Source organism: Leopardus geoffroyi, chromosome B2, assembly GCF_018350155.1.
Source record: "Leopardus geoffroyi isolate Oge1 chromosome B2, O.geoffroyi_Oge1_pat1.0, whole genome shotgun sequence".
In the NCBI taxonomy this organism is placed as follows: domain Eukaryota; kingdom Metazoa; phylum Chordata; class Mammalia; order Carnivora; family Felidae; genus Leopardus; species Leopardus geoffroyi.
In genome coordinates, this window is record NC_059332.1 from 94,540,307 (window position 1) to 94,561,473 (window position 21,167).

General features: G+C 36.1%; 1 protein-coding gene across 7 annotated transcripts in view; it reads right to left on the reverse strand.

Annotated features, from left to right (window-relative positions):
- Positions 1-21,167, reverse strand: part of HACE1 (HECT domain and ankyrin repeat containing E3 ubiquitin protein ligase 1) — a 122,408-nt gene that overhangs the window by 7,285 nt on the left and 93,956 nt on the right. For 5 of the 7 annotated variants that reach the window (XM_045499156.1, XM_045499159.1, XM_045499157.1 and 2 more), the window contains 3 exons: positions 15,264-15,395; positions 6,765-6,863; positions 6,406-6,476 (listed from right to left, as the gene is read on the reverse strand). In XM_045499156.1, coding sequence (XP_045355112.1) covers positions 6,406-6,476; positions 6,765-6,863; positions 15,264-15,395 — 302 coding nt within the window. Of the gene's footprint in view, positions 1-277; positions 402-6,405; positions 6,477-6,764; positions 6,864-15,263; positions 15,396-21,167 lie in introns of all 7 variants that reach the window. The other 2 variants (XM_045499158.1, XR_006717436.1) reach the window with 2 other exon arrangements.

The following is a 21,167-nucleotide window of genomic DNA, read 5'->3' on the forward strand; positions in this document are numbered from 1 at the left end:
TATTTTTTCAAAGAGAGCATACAGATGGCTAACATGAAACATGTTAAGACACATGAAAAGATGCTCAACATCATTCATCATCAGGGAAATACACATCAAAACCATGATGAGGGGTAGCTGGGTGACTCAGTTAAGTGTCTCTTTTTTTAATGTTTACTTTTGAGACAGAGAGAGAGAGAGCCTGAGAGAGAAGGAGACAGAGGACCCAAAGCCGGCTCTGCGCTGACAGCAGAGAGCCCATTGAGGGGCTCAAAATCATGAACCGTAAGATAATGACCTGAGTTGAAGTCGCTCAACCACCGACTGAGCCACCCAGGAGCCCCCTTAAGCATCTGACTCTTGATCTCAGCTCAGGTCTTGATCTCGGAGTCCTGAATTCAAGCCCATGCCCAGTGTGGCGCCTACTTACAAAAAAAAAAAAAAAAAAAAAAAGAAAGAAAGAAAAGAAAAAACCCATGATTAAGATACCACCTCACAACACCTGTCAGAATGGCTAAAATTAACACAGAAAACAACAGATGTTGGTGAGGGTGCGAAGAAATGGGATTGGTGGGAATGCAAACTGCAAATGCAGCCACTCTGGAAAACACTAAGGAGTTTCCTCAAAAAGTTAAAAAGAGGGGGCACCTGGATGACTCAGTAGGTTAAGCATCTCATAGTTTGTGAGTTCTAGCCCTGCATCGAGCTCTGTGCTGACAGTATTGAGCTTGCTTGAGATTTTCTCTGTCTCTCTCTCTCCCTCTCTCTCCCTCTCTCATTGCTCCTCCCCTGCTTACACATGCATTCACTGTCTCTCTCTCTCAAAATAAATTAACTTTAAAAAAAAAAGAAAATAGTTGCATTAATTAAAAAAAAAAAGTTAAAAATAAAATTACCCTATGACCCAGCAACTGCACTACTAAGTATTTACCCAAAGGATACAAAAATACTGATTTGAAGGGGCACATGCACCCCAATGTTCATAGCTGCAGCATGAACAATAGCCAAATTATAGAGAGAGCCCAAATGTCCATCAGCTGATGAATGGATAAAGAAGATGTGGTATATATACAATAAATAATACTTAGCCATCAAAAAAGAATGAAATCTTGCCATTTGCAATGACATAAATGGAGCTAGAATAGAAAAAGGTAAGTACCATATGATTTCACTCTTCTGTGCAATTTATGAAATGAAACAGATAAACATAGGGTAAGGGGTCAAAAAAACGAGAGAGAAGCTAACCATAAGAGATTCTTAACTATAGAGAACAAATTGCGGGTTGATGGAGGGGAGGTGGCAGGTGATGGGATAAATGGGTGATGGGCATTAAGGAGGGCACTTGTTCTGCTGAATACTGGGTGTTATATGTAAGTGAGGAATCACTAAATTCTACTCCTGAAACCAATATTACACTATATATTACCTAACTTGAATTTACATAAAATTTTGAAAAAAATTTTTTAAAAAGTAAGTATACCACTTTACCAGGATAGGATGAGAAAATGAGACTTGACACAGATTCTTACACAAATTAATACAAAGTATTTCAATATCAGAATAATTGAGCTAATGTTTTTCGTATCACTAAATTTTCAAAAATAAGCTTGAAAATCAGAAGATTCCCCAATTTTAAGATCTAAACTAAAATTACACTGTAAACTGATATTCACAAACAATCTCTGAAACTTTACTCCTCTTCTTCTAAACTACAAACAAATATGACTGGGCAGCTTAAGCATGTATGAGAAAAATAAATGAAATGGTCTTTGAGTATTATGACACTTGGATTATACAATATAAAATTACAGTCAATGAAAATGACATAATACTTCTATTTTATACACAAATTATTAAGTCTGATTTTCATTATTCTTAAACAGTAAGAAACACAAGAGCAAGACATTTAATTAAGACAATCTTATAGGCCAACAAAATAATGTTATATCATAAAAATATTTTTAAAAAATTTTTTAATGTTTATTTTTTTATTTTTGAGGAAGAGAGAGAGAGAGAGACAGAGAGAGAGACAGGGCATGAGCATGGAAGGGGCAATAGAGAGAGACACACACAGAATCTGAAGCAGGCTCCAGGTTCCGAGCTGTCAGCACAGAGCCTAATGCGAGCCTCGAACTCACAAACTGTGAGATCGTGACCTGAGCCGAAGTGGGACGTTCAACCAACTGAGCCACCCAGGTGCCCCACCATAAAAATATTAAAAATTATTTTGTACTGATTTTTGCTTCTAGTAATTGGAACACATTTGACATTTCACTGAGGTTGCACTAAACTATACTATGTATGTAGAGAAAGAAATATATCTAAATATAAACAAATAGATAAGCAGAATTTTCGAAACACTGCTGAAGAAAAAAATATATACATATATGTACACACACACACACTAAGTTTAGAATGGCAAATGCTATACCTATACTTGAGTCCAATATAAAAGGAAATTCAGGTTTAAAAAAACTTAGAACTTAACTCAGCCTGAATTCAAAACAAGGACTCTATGTAGACAGTGTTGAAAGGTGGCTTCTTTAGCATGATGGTGAAGCTGAGCTCTCTGTTGTTCCCCTCAGCTTCTGTGGCTTCTATTTTTTACTCACATCCTTCAGTTCAAATGGATTCACATTTTTTACTCACATCCTCAGTTCAAATGGATTCACATGTTACACTTCATGACCAGTTAAATAATAAACAGTGCAATCCTTTTCAGTACTGCTAACAATGATTATGCTATTGAACTGGGATTATGCACTCTGACACCAAGTGGTTTTTATTCTACAAGAGCACAACTTAACAGACATTTTTAGTACCAGAAAACTTGAGTAAACTGTTATCTGCACTTTAAATCATACCAACCAAATCATGGTGTGTGTTTTGGGGAGAGGGGGTGTAATAATAATTAAATAGTGTTTCAATATAAATCATTTTGAAAATAATAAGAGCTCTACCTCACAACATAAAACAAAGTCCAGATGATTTAAAAATTAGAATGTAAAATAAAAAGTTACTGAAAAAAATGCTGATAAACATATATATCAAATCTTGGGAGTGGGGAAGGATTTATAAAAACCAAAAGGAAAGGTATTGATAATCAACTTACAAAATTAATTTGATTTTATAAATGTTATAAAGTAAATTTATAACTTTTTTAAACTACATGGAAATCTGTATATTTACCTTTATGAAATTAAATGGCAAACAATAAACTGGAAAAAGTATTTGCAGCGTTGATGTCTCATATAAAGAACATTTAAAAATGAATTTTTCTTTTTTTTAAGTTTATTTATTTATTTTGAGAGAGAAAGAGCAAGCAGCAGAGGGGTGGGGGGGAAAGGGGGAAGCAGAGAGAGAGAAGGCAAGGGCTAGGGTGAGGGTGAGAGGGAGAGAGGGAGAGAGGGAGAGAGGGAGAGAGGGGGGGGGAGAGAGAGAGAGAGAGAGAGAGAGAGAGAGAGAGAGAGAGAGAATCTCAAGCAGGTTCTGAGCTGCGATCAAAGACCCTGGTGTGGGCTTGAACTCATGAACGGCAAGATCATGACCTGAGCTGAAACCAAGAGTTGGACACTTAACCAACTGAGTCATCCAGGCGCCCCTAAAACTTAATTTTTGAAAATGACAATAGAATAATGCATACATTTAAGACAGGCAATTCACACAAAAATTACATAAATAAGGGGGTGCCTGGGTGGCTCAATTGTTGGTTAAGGGTCTGACTCTTGATTTCGGCCCAGATCATGGTCTCATGGTTTGAGTTCAAGCCCCGTGTCCTCTGCGCTGACAGCGTGGAGCTTGCTTCGGATTCTCTCTTTCCCTCTCTGCTCCTCCCCCGCTTGCAGGCACATACACACACTCTCTCAAAATAAACATTTAAAAAAATTATATAAATAATAAATTATATGAAAACGGAAATTATTACACCCTGTATTGATGCAGTAAATGGAACAGACCCTCTCATTACCTGTTGATGTGAATGAATACTGATAACTTTTTAAAAAATTTTTTTTTTCAACGTTTATTTATTTTTGGGACACAGAGAGACAGAGCATGAACGGGGAGGGGCAGAGAGAGAGGGAAACACAGAATCGGAAACAGGCTCCAGGCTCTGAGCCATCAGCCCAGAGCCCGACGCGGGGCTCGAACTCACGGACCGCGAGATCGTGACCTGGTTGAAGTCGGACGCTCAACCGACTGCGCCACCCAGGCGCCCCAATACTGATAACTTTTTGAAGGGTAAATGAACAATATGTATCAGGTTATAAAAATTTACATACTTTCATATCCAAAAATTTCCCTTCTAAGAATTTATTCTATATAAATAATCAAACTGGCCCACAAATGTATAAGTGCAAGAATTCCTTATTTGTTCAGCATTATTCACAAGCAGGAAAATTACCAATTAAGGGAGGACAATACCAATTAAGGGAGGCCCATAAATTGGAGACGAGGTAGCCATGAAAAAAATTAGATCCATATATGGAACCATTAAAAAAGTTTTTTTTAATGTTTATTTATTTTTGAGAGAGAGAGAGAGAGAGAGAGAGAGAGAGAGAGAGAGTGCATGCATGCAAGCAGGGGAGGTGCAGAGAGACGGAGACAGAAGTTCTAAAGCTGACAGCAGACAGCCCAATAGCTCAAACTCACAAACCAGGAGATCATGAAATGAGCTGAAGTCGGACGCTTAACCAACTGCGCCACCCAGCTGGTGGCTCCCAGAACAATTTTTAATAATATATTCTTAATTTCAAAAGTTACAAAAGAAGAACAATGTTTCAATGTTTTTAAAAAGTAAAAATTTATGTATGTGGGAAAATTTCTAGAATCCCAGATACTGATATTAGAGGTGACTTTTTTAAATTGAAATTGCCTAACCCTCCTACGTAGAATATATAATTTTTTAAATTCTTTTTATTAAATTACTTTTTATTAAATCTTTGGGTATTTCTTGGCATTAAGAAGTAAAAAAAAAAAACTTTTTTCTGTTTTCTTTCATATCTTAAGTCTATAATCTGTGAATATTCATGGTGTTTTTTAAAGATTTTATTTTTAAGTAATCTCGACACCCAACACAGGGCTCAAACTTACAACCCCAAGAACAAGAGTCATATGCTCTCCCAACTGAGCCAGCCAGGTGTCCTTGAATATTCATGTTTTATTTATAATTTAAAAATAGACATATAATGTGATTCCAACTATTTTTCTAATTATATAGTTAAAAGACTTAGAAAATAGGGGTGCCCGGGTGGCTCAGTTAGTTAAGCATCTGACTTCAGCTCAGGTCATGATTTCACCATTTGTGAGTTCGAGCCCAGTGTAGGGCTCTGTGCTGACAGCTCAGAACCTGGAGCCTGCTTCAGATTCTGTGTCTCCCTCTCTCTCTGCCCCTCCCCTGCTCAAGCTCTGTCTCTCACTCTCTCAAAAATAAACAAACATTTAAAAAAATAAAAATAAACATTTCCAAAGACTTAGAAAATAAAGCAAAATGTTAATAGTATTATCTCTGAATAGTGGAATTACTTAATGGATTCTCATTTTCTTCTATCTATATTCTTCATTTTCCAAATTTTCTATAATGGTTATAGACTACTTTAAAAAAAAAAAAAACTAGTGGACTTTAAATTACGTGTATATTTCATAGAGACATATAATCACAATTATGTTTTTAAAATGGCAGAAAAAATAGAAGTAAATACATCAAATTGTTTATAGTAGTTATTGCTGGCAGGGAGTGGTTTTCCTTATTTGTTCTCATTTTATGTGTGTTCCAACTTTCTTAGAAGAACCATGTACATTTATAATGGAACAAATGAACAATGTTTCCAATAACAGGAGGGCACAGATGAAATTCTAAGATACCAAGAAGGAAAATCAGATTTTTTTAAAACACCTTTCAGAAATATAAATTAAAGGAGGTTAAAATCATCTAGTTTTCTAGTATCTATGATATTTAATCAGTCCAAAAGTAGACTTTTCAAAGAAGTGTGGTATCACAAATTATTTTTTAGGCCATGTGTCTTGAGACTTTAAAATTTGATAAGAACTGTAGAAAAATTGCTGAGTGTGGGTATTACATATGTCAGGTGTATGTGTCTGTCTGTTGTCCAGCAACACACAAATATTAAAAATTTGGCACTATCATTGACTTACCTATGGAATGAAAAGATTACCAAATTATAAAATACAATATATATGCTGACAGTCCTGATTAGAACAGCTTATTTTTTATACAGTAAATAAACATTTATTGAGCACTAGTTTATGTTTTATCTTTAGTAGCTAAACAAATCTTTGTTTAATACTGAAAACAGGAAAGGGAGGTGGAAACTGACAATTCAAAGTAATAATGCATTTTTGTTGTTTAAGTAATTAAAATTGGAACACATTAAGTTCTTTCCACATTAGCATATAAACACTTCTTACCTGCCAGTAACAAACTGCAAGAGAAGAACTCTCTCCTCTGGAGTAATGTCTTCCACAACTTCCCAAAACCACTAACAACAACGACAAAAAAAAAAACCGAACTCACATTTCTGAGCAATTGTAGACTTCCTAATACCTGAGAAACATGCAATATTCATAAAGCATATTTTATTCTATGAAACTCATTTATCAAAAATGCTTTCATACAAAGCTTTCACATGCAATATCCCCATGAGAGGAGTTTAGGGAAAATTTTTACTTTGTTAATTAATGTAGGTTTTCATCCAATAGTGCTGTAAAGCTTATAAAATTAAATGGCAAAACTTAACTTCTCTCTCTAAACTCTAGAGAGATTTTACCTGAATAACTGGATCTTCTCTTTCATAGCCACTTGTGTATTCTGTATTTCTTATCCAATCGCTCACATCAATTTCTGGCATGCCAGAGAGCAGTAGTTCCTTTGGGGAAGAAGAAAAGTATTTCATTAATCTTCATTAAGAAAAAAAGCTATTACATTTAAATAGTAAATTTGCCTTGATTAGAAACTAATCCCATGTAAAACTGATTTATTTTTGTGACAGTTTCTGCACGTCATCAATAACAAGTACTACACGGGAGAGAATTCTTCATCCTGATAATGTCAAATACTGCTGAGATGTGGAAATGTCTCCACACTGATATCTCACTAAAACATAAGAAGAGATAAATATATGAACACATATGCAGCAAGTTTACATTTGCAACAATTTTATGAATGTTATTATCTTTGGTAAATATGAATTATTTTATGAATTTGTTAAATTTATTTAATTTGTTAAATTTGTTAAATTTGTTTATTTTATGAATTTGTTAAATTCTGAAGAGACCATACTCTCAACATGTAAGTTACAACAAAGCCCTGAATAAATTCTGGGTTAAGCAAAGGAAAAGATCATCCAGAAACTCTAATCACTATGAAAAAGGAGTAATATAAAAAAAGGAGGTATAACAAAAATAGTCATTATGTGGAAAAAAACAACAGATTTAGGACTGTGAAGAACTCTATTTTGGAATGATTCAAATCCTTTAATGTAAGCATTCCCCAGCGCAAGGGAAAAAGCAATTTTCCTAATGAAAGTCTTTTTTTTACATAAAGATCATCAAACAAAATATTAAGTAAATAAAAATGAAATTAAGAATGTCAAAAATATTTACCATTATGTTTTCTAAGAGAAAAGAGAACATGGAAAGAACTGGTCCATATGGCTCCATCAGCCCGTATCTCACAGTGGATGTATTTACATAGTCAGATAAGGCAGTGACTATACTACATTTAACTAAATACTGACAAGCCAAACAGCAGGGTTTGTTGTCACAGACATGGACAGAATGTGATTCAAAATCACATCTCCTAGAGCACACATCTGACTAGTAAAGAAGTGTGCTCTGAAGAAAATTAGTGAAGGTTAATATGAGATGCTATCTGACAACTCTTGGGAGTTTCTAAGATCTTTTCAGGGTCTGCGAGGTTCTCCCTTTTCCAACATATCTGAGGCCGGAATTTCTCCACACAGTTCAAGCAAACAACATATTACAATTGATTATATGCAGAAGCAGACATGAGAACCCAGTGTCTTCTACTAACCAGATAGTAAATAAACTTACAAAAACACAAAACAATGCCACTCTTCCCACTACTTTTTAAAATTTTTTTTATTTTTTCTCGTGAAATGCCCCTTCAGTTTTTTTTATTAGAAAATTATAACCATTGAGGGGCGCCTGGGTGGCTCAGTCGGTTGAGTGTCCGACTTCGGCTCAGGTCATGATCTCGCGATTAATGAGTTGGAGCCCTGCATCAGGCTCTGTGCTGACAGCTCCGAGCCTGGGGGCTGCTTCGGATTCTGTGTCTCCCTCTCTCTCTGCCCCTCGCCCACTCATGCTCTGTCTCTGTCTCAAAAATAAATAAACATTAAAAAAAATCACACTGAAAAGAGATCAAAACAAAATCCCTATGAATTCATCATCTAGCTTCAACAACCATCCAAACGTAACATAATTGTTTGCATCTCCACCTCCATGTTTGCTTATGCATTTTTATTTTTTTTTAATTTTTTTTAACATTTATTTATTTTTGAGACAGAGAGAGACAGAGCATGAACGGGGGAGGGGCAGAGAGAGAGGGAGACACAGAATCGGAAGCATGCTCCAGGCTCTGAGCCATCAGCCCAGAGCCCGACGCGGGGTTCGAACTCACGGACCGCGAGATCGTGACCTGAGCTGAAGTTGGACGCCTAACCGACTGAGCCACCCAGGTGCCCCTGCTTATGAATTTTTAAAGAAATCCTAGGTGTTATGGCATTTCATTCCTAAGTATTTCATTATACATCTAAAACCACCATAGAATTTCCTTACCAAACCACATGGCAATATTACGTAAAATACAATTAATCATGACTTCTTGAAACCATCTAATATTTGTTCATATAAATCGCCCTGACTACCTAGAAATGTCTTTTTATAATCAATTTCATTTATTTTTTTTAATATCATTTCTTGTCAAGTTAGCTAACATACAGTGTATACAGCATGCTCTTGGTTTTGGGGGTATCTTCCCAATATTTTTAACTTTATCCTGGAAAATGCAATTTTCAAAATATTATTTATGTTAATATGTAATGGATCATTATTTCTATATTAAGAAAATATTTTACATTTTTGTTTTCATTTCAAATATAATAAATATCAATTAATATAACCCACATAAACAAAACTTTTGTTGTAAGCGTGTCCTAAAACCAAAAAGTTTGAAAACTGCTGATCTGGGATGTGTTTTAGTCCTCCTTTCCATAGTATTATAAAATACTTTTACTAGATGGACATTCTGGTTAGTCTCCATTTTAACAATCCAAATACATTCTCCACCTTTCTTTGTACTATTCTGTGCCCCTGGAGACCAATCCTTACAGACTGGTTCTCTTTCCTATCAGCTTTAGACTAGGTTCCATCCTTAGGAAACAGGCAGGAGTGTAGAGGTGAGGATATTTTCTGCTCCCACCTTGCTTCAGCCCATCTTTACGGTAGCCATGGACCCAATAATAGCTACTACCAGGTGGCCCTCACTGAGAACCAGGGTCCTCACATACAGTAGCCCCCCACTCTTACCCACAATTTCGCCTTCTATAGTCTCAGTTACCCATGGTCAACCGCAGTCCAGAACGAAATGACTCCCCTGACATACTGTCAGAAAGTCAGTAGTAGCCTAACGCTACGTCACAATGCCTACATCATTTACCTCACTTCATCTCATCACATGGGCATTTTATCTGACGTCATCACAAGAAAAAGGATGAGTACAGCACAAGAAGATATTTTGAGAGAAAGACCACATTCACATAATTTTTATTATAGTATATTGTTATTGTTGTTATAAATATTATATTATTATTATTCATTATTGCTGGTAATCCTTACTGTGTCTAATTTATAAATTAAACTTTATCTTACAGATAGATAGATAGATAGATAGATAGATAGATAGATAGATAGATTTAGGAAAAAAACATACTTTATACAAGATTTGGTTCTATCCAGTTTCAGGCATCTACTGGGGATGGTGGGACGGATTCCCTCTTGATAAGCGGGGACTACTATAATTCCTCCACCTGTCTCTTCAATTCTAAGGATGATAAGGCGATCCATGTTGCTAGTCTGTGGATGCTCACCCTACTGCTGTTATTCTTAATACTGCCGCACCTCTATAGTAGCCCTTTTGTTAAAGTTTCTATTTGAACCATCTGGGGAAATTCTGTCCCCTGGCAAGATCCTGATACAGATCTTGCCAAAAGGGAGTGGGGATGAATTTTACACATTTCATACAAGCCATGAGAGTTTAATCCTCTTCCCTTCTAGACTGAAGATAAGTATTTAATAATATCAAGTGTGCTTTCATTATTAATAATTATGAATAAAAATGACTGGGGCTGTATTCTCTCAAGAAATTTGAATCATTTCATGAATATATTATTATGACTTTTGTGAAGAAGATGAAAGATCTTTATTATCCCATTTAACACCTAGGCAAAAAAAAAGTTATTACACTGACTAAAAACAAGTAGATAAAATGGTAATTCCACAATAAAAAGAAGCAAGAAGATTTCAAATCCCAATCAATAATTTATTGCTTTTTAAAAATATGACAGGGGTGCCTGGGTGGCTCAGTCAGTTAAACGTCCAACTCTTGGTTTCAGCTCTGGTCATGATCTCACGATTCATGAGTTCAAGTCCCACATGGGGCTGTGCCTGCTTAGGATTCTCTTCTCGTCCCTTATTCTCTGTACCTCCCCTGCTCACTCACTCTCTCACAAAATAAACATTTTTTAAAAATGGGAAAATAAATGAATTAATCCACTGGAAATTGGTATAACACATATAGCCCATACCAATGGTCAGAGACTGAGTCATGCAAATGTTCACAGCCCATTAGCTTACCTAGTATTCACATGGTTCAATGTTTTAATATTCTGGTACCATCATGGATAAGCAGCACAGTATGAAAGGACAGTCCCTCAGATATTTGGTAGGAATCCCTCAACTGTTATTGTATTATAAGTGTATAAATGATAGCAGTATTGTCACTATTTGTTTTTTCATGTTTGTTCATTTTTGAGAGAGAGAGAGCGTGAGTGGGGAAGGAGCAGAGAGAGAGGGAAACACAGAATCCATAGCAGGCTCCAGGCTCTGAGCTGTCAGAAAAAGCTCATGAACCACGAGACCATTACCTGAGCCAAAGTCAGACACTCAACCAACTGAGCCACCCAGTCGCCCCAGAGTTGTCACTATTTTTGAACCTGATAATCATCTCTTGACTTGGAACTGCATTCTGTCCACAGTGGATGAATACAACCTCAGTTCAGGACACTGACACTACCAGCTACCTTCCTATCACTAAAACTTTAGAATCTAACCTGTATCTTTTAACTCAGATGCACATCTAGCTCAAATGTTGGTGCCAACTTTTTAAAAAAGAGCTTCCTAACCCAGTGTAGCATAGCCCTTTCCCATAGAAGACATAAAGTCATACAAAAGGTTCTAAAAGTCCCATTTAGAACTCATGCCTCTGAGAGGCCGTCTGGCAATACTGATGAAGACAGACTGGGCTGTAGGTCACAGAACATGGGTTCCCAGCATGGCTCTAACAAATACTCTATGAAGGAGCAAGTTCTGTACCTTCTTTGGCTTAGTTTTCCTCATCTGTAAAATAGAAATAGTAATACCTCAGGGGTCTGTTGTGAAAAAATTTTAAAGTTAATACATATAAAGTGCCTGGCAAATACTACAATTTTAATAATAATTTTCATCACTACATAAATTAGGATCATGCTGACAACACTGCTCTTCCCAAATAATCCCTCTATTTGAATCAGCTCAGTGGAATAAAGCCAGAATCTAACACAGAGTAGGAATCCAGACCTAACTCCCAATATAAAACCACTATAGAAAACTTAACAGTAACAGACCTAAATATGAAAGATAAAGGAATAAAGATAAAGGAATAAAGGAAAAATAAAGATAAATAAATAAAGGAATAAAGGAAAAATAAAGGAAAAAACCTTCATGACCTTGGAATAAGAAACACGTTCTTAAACACACAAAAAGAAAGGCACAAAAAGGCTCCATTCATTAAACAAAGAAAAACCAAGTGATAAACCAAACTGCGTTAAAACTAAAAGGTTTTATTCACAAAAGACACCAGAGTAGAAGACATTCACAATACAGATAACAAAGACTCCCAAAAGAATCCTATAAATCACTAACAAAAAAAAACCCCAGAAAACATAATAGAAAAATGGACAAATTAGTTAAACTTCAAAAACAGAGTGCAAATGGCCAATGAACACACAAACACACTCAACTTCATCAGTCAGGGAAATGAAATACCACTACTGATCCACAAAAATGATAAAAATGAAAAAGAAAATATCAAATGCTAGCACAGATGTGTAATATCCAGAACTCTCACACCTACTGGTGGGAATGTAAACTGACACACACACCCTTGAACTATCTGCTAATACCTACTATAATAGAAAATGAACACCTGTATCCCAGCAATTCCACTCCAAGAATGCATACATATATTCTCCTAAAGACGTGTATGAAAGTGTTCCTAGTAGTGCTATTTCAAATAACCCAAAACTGAAAAGTGCCCACCAAATGTTCATCAAGAGTAGAAATAGACCTCTCTACACACACGCGCGCGCACACACACACACAGACACAATGAAATACTATAATGCAAAAAAATGAACAAATTACAACTTCATGCAACAAAATGTATAATTCTCACAAAAAATTAAGCTGAATAAGTCAGATATATTTTAGGTGGTTATTCCATTTATATGAAGTTCAAAAACAGGAAACCTAATCTATGGTATTAGAAGTCAGAAGAATGGGTTCCCCATGAAGAGGGATAATGACAGGAAGAAGACAGGAATAGACATCTGGGGTGCTAGGAGGTTTCTCTGTTTCTTGATCTGGGTACTGGGTGTATTCAGTTTGTAAAAATTCATCAAAGTATACATTTATGATGCATGTGCTCCTCTCTATGTACATTGTAGATCAATAGGTTTCATAAAACTTAGCACTATCAGTAAATTAGGAGGCAAAGGGGTGCCTGGGTGGCTCAGTCAGTTAAAGGTCCAACTCTCGACTTTAGCTCAGGTCATGAACTCTCAGTCGTGGGATTGAGCCACGCACTGGGCTCCATGATAGGCACTGGGCATGGAGCCTGCTTGGGATTCCTACTCTGCCTCTGCCCCTGCCCCACTCACACACACTCTTTCACTTGCTCTTTCTCTCAAAAAAAAAAAAATTAGGAGGCAAAGTTTTTGTCAATTATTTATATTGTTGCTTTTTTTTTTTTTTTTTACATACAGGTCAAGAAAATAATGTAATTATCTGTTTTGAACTTCATAAAAGCTAATTTAATACAAGCACAGTACACAAACAGTCAGATTTTAGTCATGTTTAATAATAGCTCATAAGTACTCCTCAGCTTTTAAATGCTAAAAATAACTTACTGCTATGCAAAAACTAGACAAGTCTATATACTAAACAAAACTATTAATCTTGTAAGCAAAAACTCAAAACTGACATTTAATCAAACTAAGTCACAATGGACAACTTCAAACTTAATTCACAATTTTGTTCACTACTATACTAAAATATACTATGAATGACAAACTGATAATACTGGCATATATGTAAAATTAAAAGGTATAAACCAGTGTACTTACTCATACAGTAAAGTGAAAGGCACAGGATAAAACTAATTTTATGGAAAAGAATAAAAACCAAAGAGGGACACCTGGGTGGCTCAGTCGGTTTAAAGTCCGACTTCAGCTCAGGTCATGGTCTCACAGTTTGTGAGCTTTTCTGACAGCTCAGAGCCTGGAGCCTGCTTTGGATTCTGTGTCTCCCTCTCTCTCTCTCTGCCTCTCCCCACCTCACACTCTGTCTCTCTCTCTCTCTCAAAAATAAACATTAAAACAACAACAACAACAACAACAACAACAAAGAATACTTCTCCACTGATCTAAAATGTGCTATTCCAAATTATAATTTTTAAAATAAAAAACAGGGGCACCTGGGTGGCTCAGTCGGTTGAGTGCCCGACCTTGGCTCAGGTCATGATCTCACAGTTTGTAAGTTTGAGCCCCATATCAGGCTCTGTGCTGACAGCTCAGAGCCTGAAGCCTGTCTCGGATTCTGTGTTCTCTCTGCCTCTCCCATGCTCATGCTCTCTCTCTCTCTCAAAAATAAATAAACATTAAAAAAAATTAAAAAATAAAATAAAAAAATAGTTATACTCTATTTAAAATACTGTGTTTTATTAAGGAGTTAGACAACTCAAAGTTTCAAAACAATTCATTACTAATGATAAAAGAGAAAAAGGATATGAGGGAAAATGCAAACATAAATCATATAAAATTAGAAACCCTGTTAGGTCACAGTAAAAGGCACGCAAATTAAAAAAGCAAAACAAAACATTTACTAGATATTGGAGGCCACAACAGAGAGGACTCCACAGAGATTTAAAAGGAGAATGATAAAATTATATATATGGTCAAATGAGAAACTAGAGAAAACTAAACAAATAGAATAAGAAAAACCCTCTTAATTCTCCTTTTTGGAAGTACAGGAAGTCAGTATCATTATTTTTTATCTCATATGGTCAAATAAAAAATGGAGAAATACATTTGATTCTTGAACAATGCAAGGGTTAGGGACTACCTCACACAGCCAAAATCCACATGTGACATTTGAACTCCCCCAAAACTTAACTATTAATTATGTACAGTTGACCAGAGGCTTTACTGATAACATAACCAATTGACACATTTTGTACATTGTATGTATTATATATCATATTCTTAGAATAAGGGAAACTAGAGAAAATAGTACTAAGAACACCAAAAGGAAGAGAAAAACATTTACAATGATATACTGTAACACATCCACATTTTAAGTTTCAAGCCACACAGTTCAAACACGCGTTGTTCCAGGGTCAACTATAATATGAACACCGCTTTTGAGAAGACTGGCCTTCAACATCTCCCACATAAAATATTTTGAAAATGTACTCCATCTTTGTTTATCACCACTTCGCCCCGTTTCACACTGAGGAATTATTAATCTGGTTATTAAGCTCAAGAGAAGCACAATCACAAATCTTGTAACAAACCTCTAAACATGAACATTAAAACATAATGTCTTATTATATATTATTTCATTCACAGTACCACAAAATTATTTCTGAATTGCAGCAACTGGAGTTTTGTATGGTTTATAACAACAAAAGAACTGATGTTTTTCCTTACCAATTCATATTCATCGAAAAGTTGTATGAGAGAAGGTGGAATGAACATATGAAAGCCCTGTAAAAAAGCATTGATCTGAGGCTGAATGGCTCTTGTCATCCGAAGTTCAGTAACAAGCTGGACGTACTCCGCCTATTAAAAAAAAAAAGTGATGATTTTTCTTCAATTTCACATATTTAAGACACTATTGATATACTCATTTCTCATTTTAGAGGTAAAGGCTTGGAATTAATTTGGCACCATTATCCACATATCTCAGTAAACCCATAATCTACCAATCACTAAGCTACTTAGGCCAAAATCCTAGGAATCAATCACCCGTGACTTCTCTCACAGGCTGTATCAGTGGGTGCTATCACAACTGCCTCCAAAAAAATACTCTGAGTCTGACCTTGTCTCACCACCTCCATGGCTAGCAAGTGGTCCAAGCCATCATCTCTCACCTGGATTACTGCAACATGTGGTGCTCCAGCTTCCATTTTTGCCTCTGTACTGCTTCTTCCTTACTACTGAGTGGGTTTTTTTTGTTTTGTTTTTTTAATTTTTTTTTCAACGTTTTTATTTATTTTTGGGACAGAGACAGAGCATGAACAGGGGAGGGGCAGAGAGAGAGGGAGACACAGAATCGGAAACAGGCTCCAGGCTCTGAGCCATCAGCCCAGAGCCTGACGCGGGGCTCGAACTCATGGACCGCGAGATCGTGACCTGGCTGAAGTCGGACGCTTAACCGACTGCGCCACCCAGGCGCCCCGGAGTGGTTTTTTAAATATGTTTTATATGTAATTTCATATACAATTCAGACCACATAACTTCTGCTTAACATCCTACAGTGACTTAAGTAAAATCCAAATTACTTTCCTAGCCTGTAAGGCCCTAAGTGATCCAGCCTCTGCTTTGCTCTCTCATCTCATTTCCTTCTACTCTTCCCCTTGTTCATTCTCTCTGTTCCCCAAACTAAAGTTTATTCACTCCTCAGAGTCTTTTTTTTTTTTTTAATGTTTGTTTGTTTGAGAGGGAGAGCCAGAAAGAACTAGCGTGCACATGAACGGGGGAGGGACAGAGAGAGAGACAATCCCATGCTGTCAGCGCAGAGCCCAACGTGGGGCTCAGGTCTCACAAAACATGAGATCATGACCTGAGACGAAATCAAGTGTCAGACGACTGAACCAACTGAGCCACCCACCCAGGCACCCCTCAGTGTCTTTACACTTCCTAGTGTCTCTAACTGAAATATCTCATTAGAATATAGTATCTCTGCAGGCAGAGAATCTGTTTTGTTTACCAGGATACATACATGTTCCCAGCTCCTAAAAAAGTGGCTGCCACTTTGTAGAGTGTTCAGTAAATATGTGATGAATGCATACATTCAACAAGTGCACTTAATACATAGTTGGAACTTGATAAATGGGCCATTTAAACATAGTCAATTTGATTCTGAATTAAGGTAAACTATTTTCACACATTTTATTTTAAAACACATCATCATATGAATAGATAAAAAAAGATGTGATATATATACACATACATACACGCACACACAGGCACAGTGGAATATTACTCATCCATCAAAAAGAATGAAATCTTGCCATTTGCAGTGACATGGATGGAACTAGAACATATTATGCTAAGCAAAACAAGTCAATCAGAGAAAGACAAATACCATATGATTTCACTCATATGTGGAATTTAAGAAACAAAACAGATGAACCTATGGGAAGGGGGGAAGAGGGAAACAAATCAGAAGAGACTCTTAATGATAGAGAACAAACTATGGGTTGATGGAGGGAGGAGAGTGGGAAATGGGCTAGACAGGTGATGGGTATTATGGAGGGCACTTGTGATGAGCACTGGGTGTTTTATGTAAGTGATGAATCACTGAATTCCGCACCTGAAACCAATATTGCACTGTATGCTAACTAAAATTTAAATTAAAAAAAAAAAATGGAAATAAACAAACACAAATAAATAAAATATATCCTCATAGAAAATAATGTCACTTAAAATTTAAGGTAATAAAAACATATTTTGGCTCAGACAAGAATGAGTTGCCATATCTCTCAATCGACTCTATCATTGTTATCATTTATATATTTTAAATTATGTCTAAGTGAAACTTTGTCATTTAAAAACAATATGTTGTATATATTTCTCACCTCTCGGGTATGATTACTCTAAAGAAGCGAGAAAGCCTGTTTCATGTTCCTTCCTTAATTGTTTGGCACTAATCTAATGCTTTGCCTCCACAAGCACTAAGTCAGCAAACTGTATTTAACCACTAGCTATGAATTCTCCATACATGCCAAAGCTACAGAAGTGTCATGGTGGATTCCCCACAGTTCTTCCCAAACCCAACGTGGTCCCTTGTATAATCTGGCACAGCAAAAGCTGCCATCTCTGCTATTCAGTCTACGCCCACCCCCAAACTGCACTCCCTACCACCCAAAAGTTTTTCTCCACTAGACAGGAATGAATCAGTTACTACAAGTTATATTCAGGTAGTTACTAGAGAGAGGGAGATGGAAATGTGTGCCAAACAATCAAACAGAAACATAAACTAGATTTTCCAATACAGGAAATAATATACACAGCACACTTCCAAGTGATAACCAGCAGTGATTTCAACATTAGCACCTCATTATCTTTTAATTTATGTCTGCTCTAAAATTGCCTACTTGAACTACTACAATTTTTCTGCTCCATTCACTTGTCAGTTGTATGTTTAAGGTACTATATGAGACCCTATCTTCCTTTAAGAAGAATAACTTTTTCCCAGGGGCACCTAGGTGACTCAGTGGGTTAAGCATCTGACTCTTGATTTTGGCTCAGGTCACGATCTCAGTTTGCGGGACTGAGCCCCACATCGGGCTCCACAGTGACAACACGAGTCTGCTTGGGATTCTTGCTCTCTGCCCCTCCACCATTCATGCTCTCTCTGGCTTTCTCTCAAAATAAATAAATACACTTTTAAAAAATAGCTTTTTCCCAAAAGATTTTGCACTTAGAATTTTGTAGTACTATTCAGTAATCATTGTTTAAGATGTTAAATTATGAAGCATAAAAGTAAAAGATTTGTGAATTGCTCAAGGGCACTTTACCTATTTTAATTTGCTATTGCAGTCCATATTTATCAGAATAGTACACATTCCATTTTCTACCAGCTAATTCCTATTATTTCCTCACACGTTCTTTTTAAAAATTTTCACAAGTATACTAATCTTTCCTTACATGTTCCCTTCTATTCCGTCTAATATTAATTATTTTCCACATTTATTTCTATAACTTTGACCCCTAGCTATTGCATATCAACTTATGGAAATCAGCTCCTTCACATACCATTCTCCATATTAACTTAACTGTGGATGAATCTTGGTCTAAATTATTTCTCAGTAAAATAATAAAATCCTAGCCATCACAAATCCTCCTGAGGTATTTAATAAAATAGTTTTCCATGTAGCTGTAAGATAACTGTGTTTAATAAAAGAAAATCTAAATCCAACTGTTGCTAAAATGTTTCCCTGCTTCCTTAAACATTGCACATCCTCAAACAGAAGGACACAAATTAACATTATCTTGATGATACAATTATTACCATGAACAGCCACTATTATCACACACTAACATTTTGACTATTCACACTGTGCAGAAATATACTGGCTGCATTCCCATTACCTATGCAGGCATCCAAGGGACTCATCCCCCCACACCTTATGCCCCTGCATCAAATATCTTACATGTTTTAATAAGGAAACAGTGGATGTACAGATGACAAGCAGTCCACAAAACACTGGCATAAAGAGCTGCATAATTAAACATTAAATACAAACCATACCTAAACTCTCATTTTGTTTTAAGTTATTAAAAGAGATTGATAGAACTTGGAGGCAGGGGATCTTTTATCCCTAACAGATGGCATATCCTAGGAGTCCTATTTGCTCCCACCTGAGTTTTGCTGTCAATTCTTTGAAGGCATAAATTAATACCAGATGCCAAAGAATTAAAGAATTGATCATATTTAAAAATCTTAGTACTTATAATGGTGAAATAATTATGTTAATACATGGAAATCTTTCAACTGAGAAAGTCTGAGCATAGAAACAACAACAGCAACAAAAAAAAACAGCCATAGCAACTTTTTTCTGGCTTTAACCTCCAACCCTGGTCACTGACATAAAATAGGTAAGCAAAAAAGAAACTGCAAAGTGGAAAACATAAAAAGATTAAGATTAAGAAGAATGAACTTCTGTACATTAAATTCCAATTAATGTCTAGTTACAGAACCATTTTGTTTTAATAATCTCCCAGTCTTTTGAATATGGGAAATAAATAATATCCACCTCTCAGAAATCTTCCTCAAAATTTTAACTTCTCTTGAGGCTTTGAACCTAAACTATATCTTCTTATGAAGAGTGATGGTGATGCTGAAAACTAATGCATTTGTTAAAGCCATTTTTCTTCTTGAAAATCTTTTTTCACTATTTCTTAAAAGATGTCCGGAAAAAAAACATTTACTTAAATAATAGTTAACTCTTTTAAAAAAAAAAAATTTAATGTTTATTTATTTTTGACAGAGAGAGAGAGACAGAGCATGAGCAGGGGAGGGGCAGAGAGAGAGGGAGACACAGAATCTGAAGCAGGCTCCAGGCTCTGAGCTGTCAGCACAGAGCCCGACGCGGGGCTCAAACTCAGACCATGAGATCATGACCTGAGCTGAAGTCGTACACTCAACGGACTGAGCCACCCAGGCGCCCCAATAGTTAACTCTTAATAGTGAAAACAAGATTTTTTTCCCCCTCCTCGAAGTAGAGATAAAAACTGGACCACGTTTATAAAATGGTTTCGAATAGTTATTTTTTTTTTAATAGTTAACAGGTTAAATGGTGTTGTTATTGGCATAATTCAAGTTACCGTTTGAATATAAATCCTTTGGTGATAAAAAGCTTCTTTCCTGGGTTTATCCACTTATTATCGCTCTAGTATGTAAAAGTTCTCACTGAAAATTTCTCTACTGAGAACTCCAAAGGATAATCGGTTTCTTTTGTAGAAATAAGCAGAAATATCAAAAAGGCTACACTATCTCATTTTATCCTCACTGTCACTGTCTTATAAAATTCTCATGCATCTTCCCCAGACCAACGCCACAATCCCCTAGCAGCTGTCCTGACTCCCGTATCGCCCTATTTCAATCCATTCTTCACACTCCAAGTTGAGGCTGTTTTGTGGTTTTTTTAAACACCAGAATTCACTCAGGAAACTTGGCTCTGTTAACACCTGCAATCATCCCTGCAGTCGTCACATTAATTTTCAAATTCCTAATTGTGGTTGCAGAGTCTTTCAGAATTTGGCCCCCATATACTCCCCTCATCTTTTACCACTCATTTACTCCACAACCGAAGCTAAGATCTACAACTCTGATCTACCTGTGGTTCCTCAAACACATCATCCTCTGTCGTCCTCAACTTCGTGTAAGGCCAGAACATTTCCTTTCCCCCTTACTCCTCCTATCTGACCACTTAATGCATCTCCTCTATAAGTTAACTTCCATGGCACCTCCTCCATTCCTTGATATCCTGTCTTACCCACCCCTAATTCTTTCCGTCCCAGCCTGAGTGAACTTTATGAGTAGTATTGTAAAAGTGTTAACATTTAAAACTCATGTAGTTTACTCTTCAGTTCGAGGAGACAGAACTGAAGATCTAAGAAAAACTGTCACTTCTAACACAAATTTTATGGTTCCATGATTCCAGTTTTTGGTCAAGAATAAAAAAGTAAAAGTGAAAAATAAAAGCAAAACTTTTAAAAGAAGGTGAAAGTATTATTTAAATGCTAATGTTTAGCTCCCGGTTAATTCAGCCATTTTCAAAAGTGAAACCAGAGTTTCATTTTGTTATTTGTTTTTAAGATTTG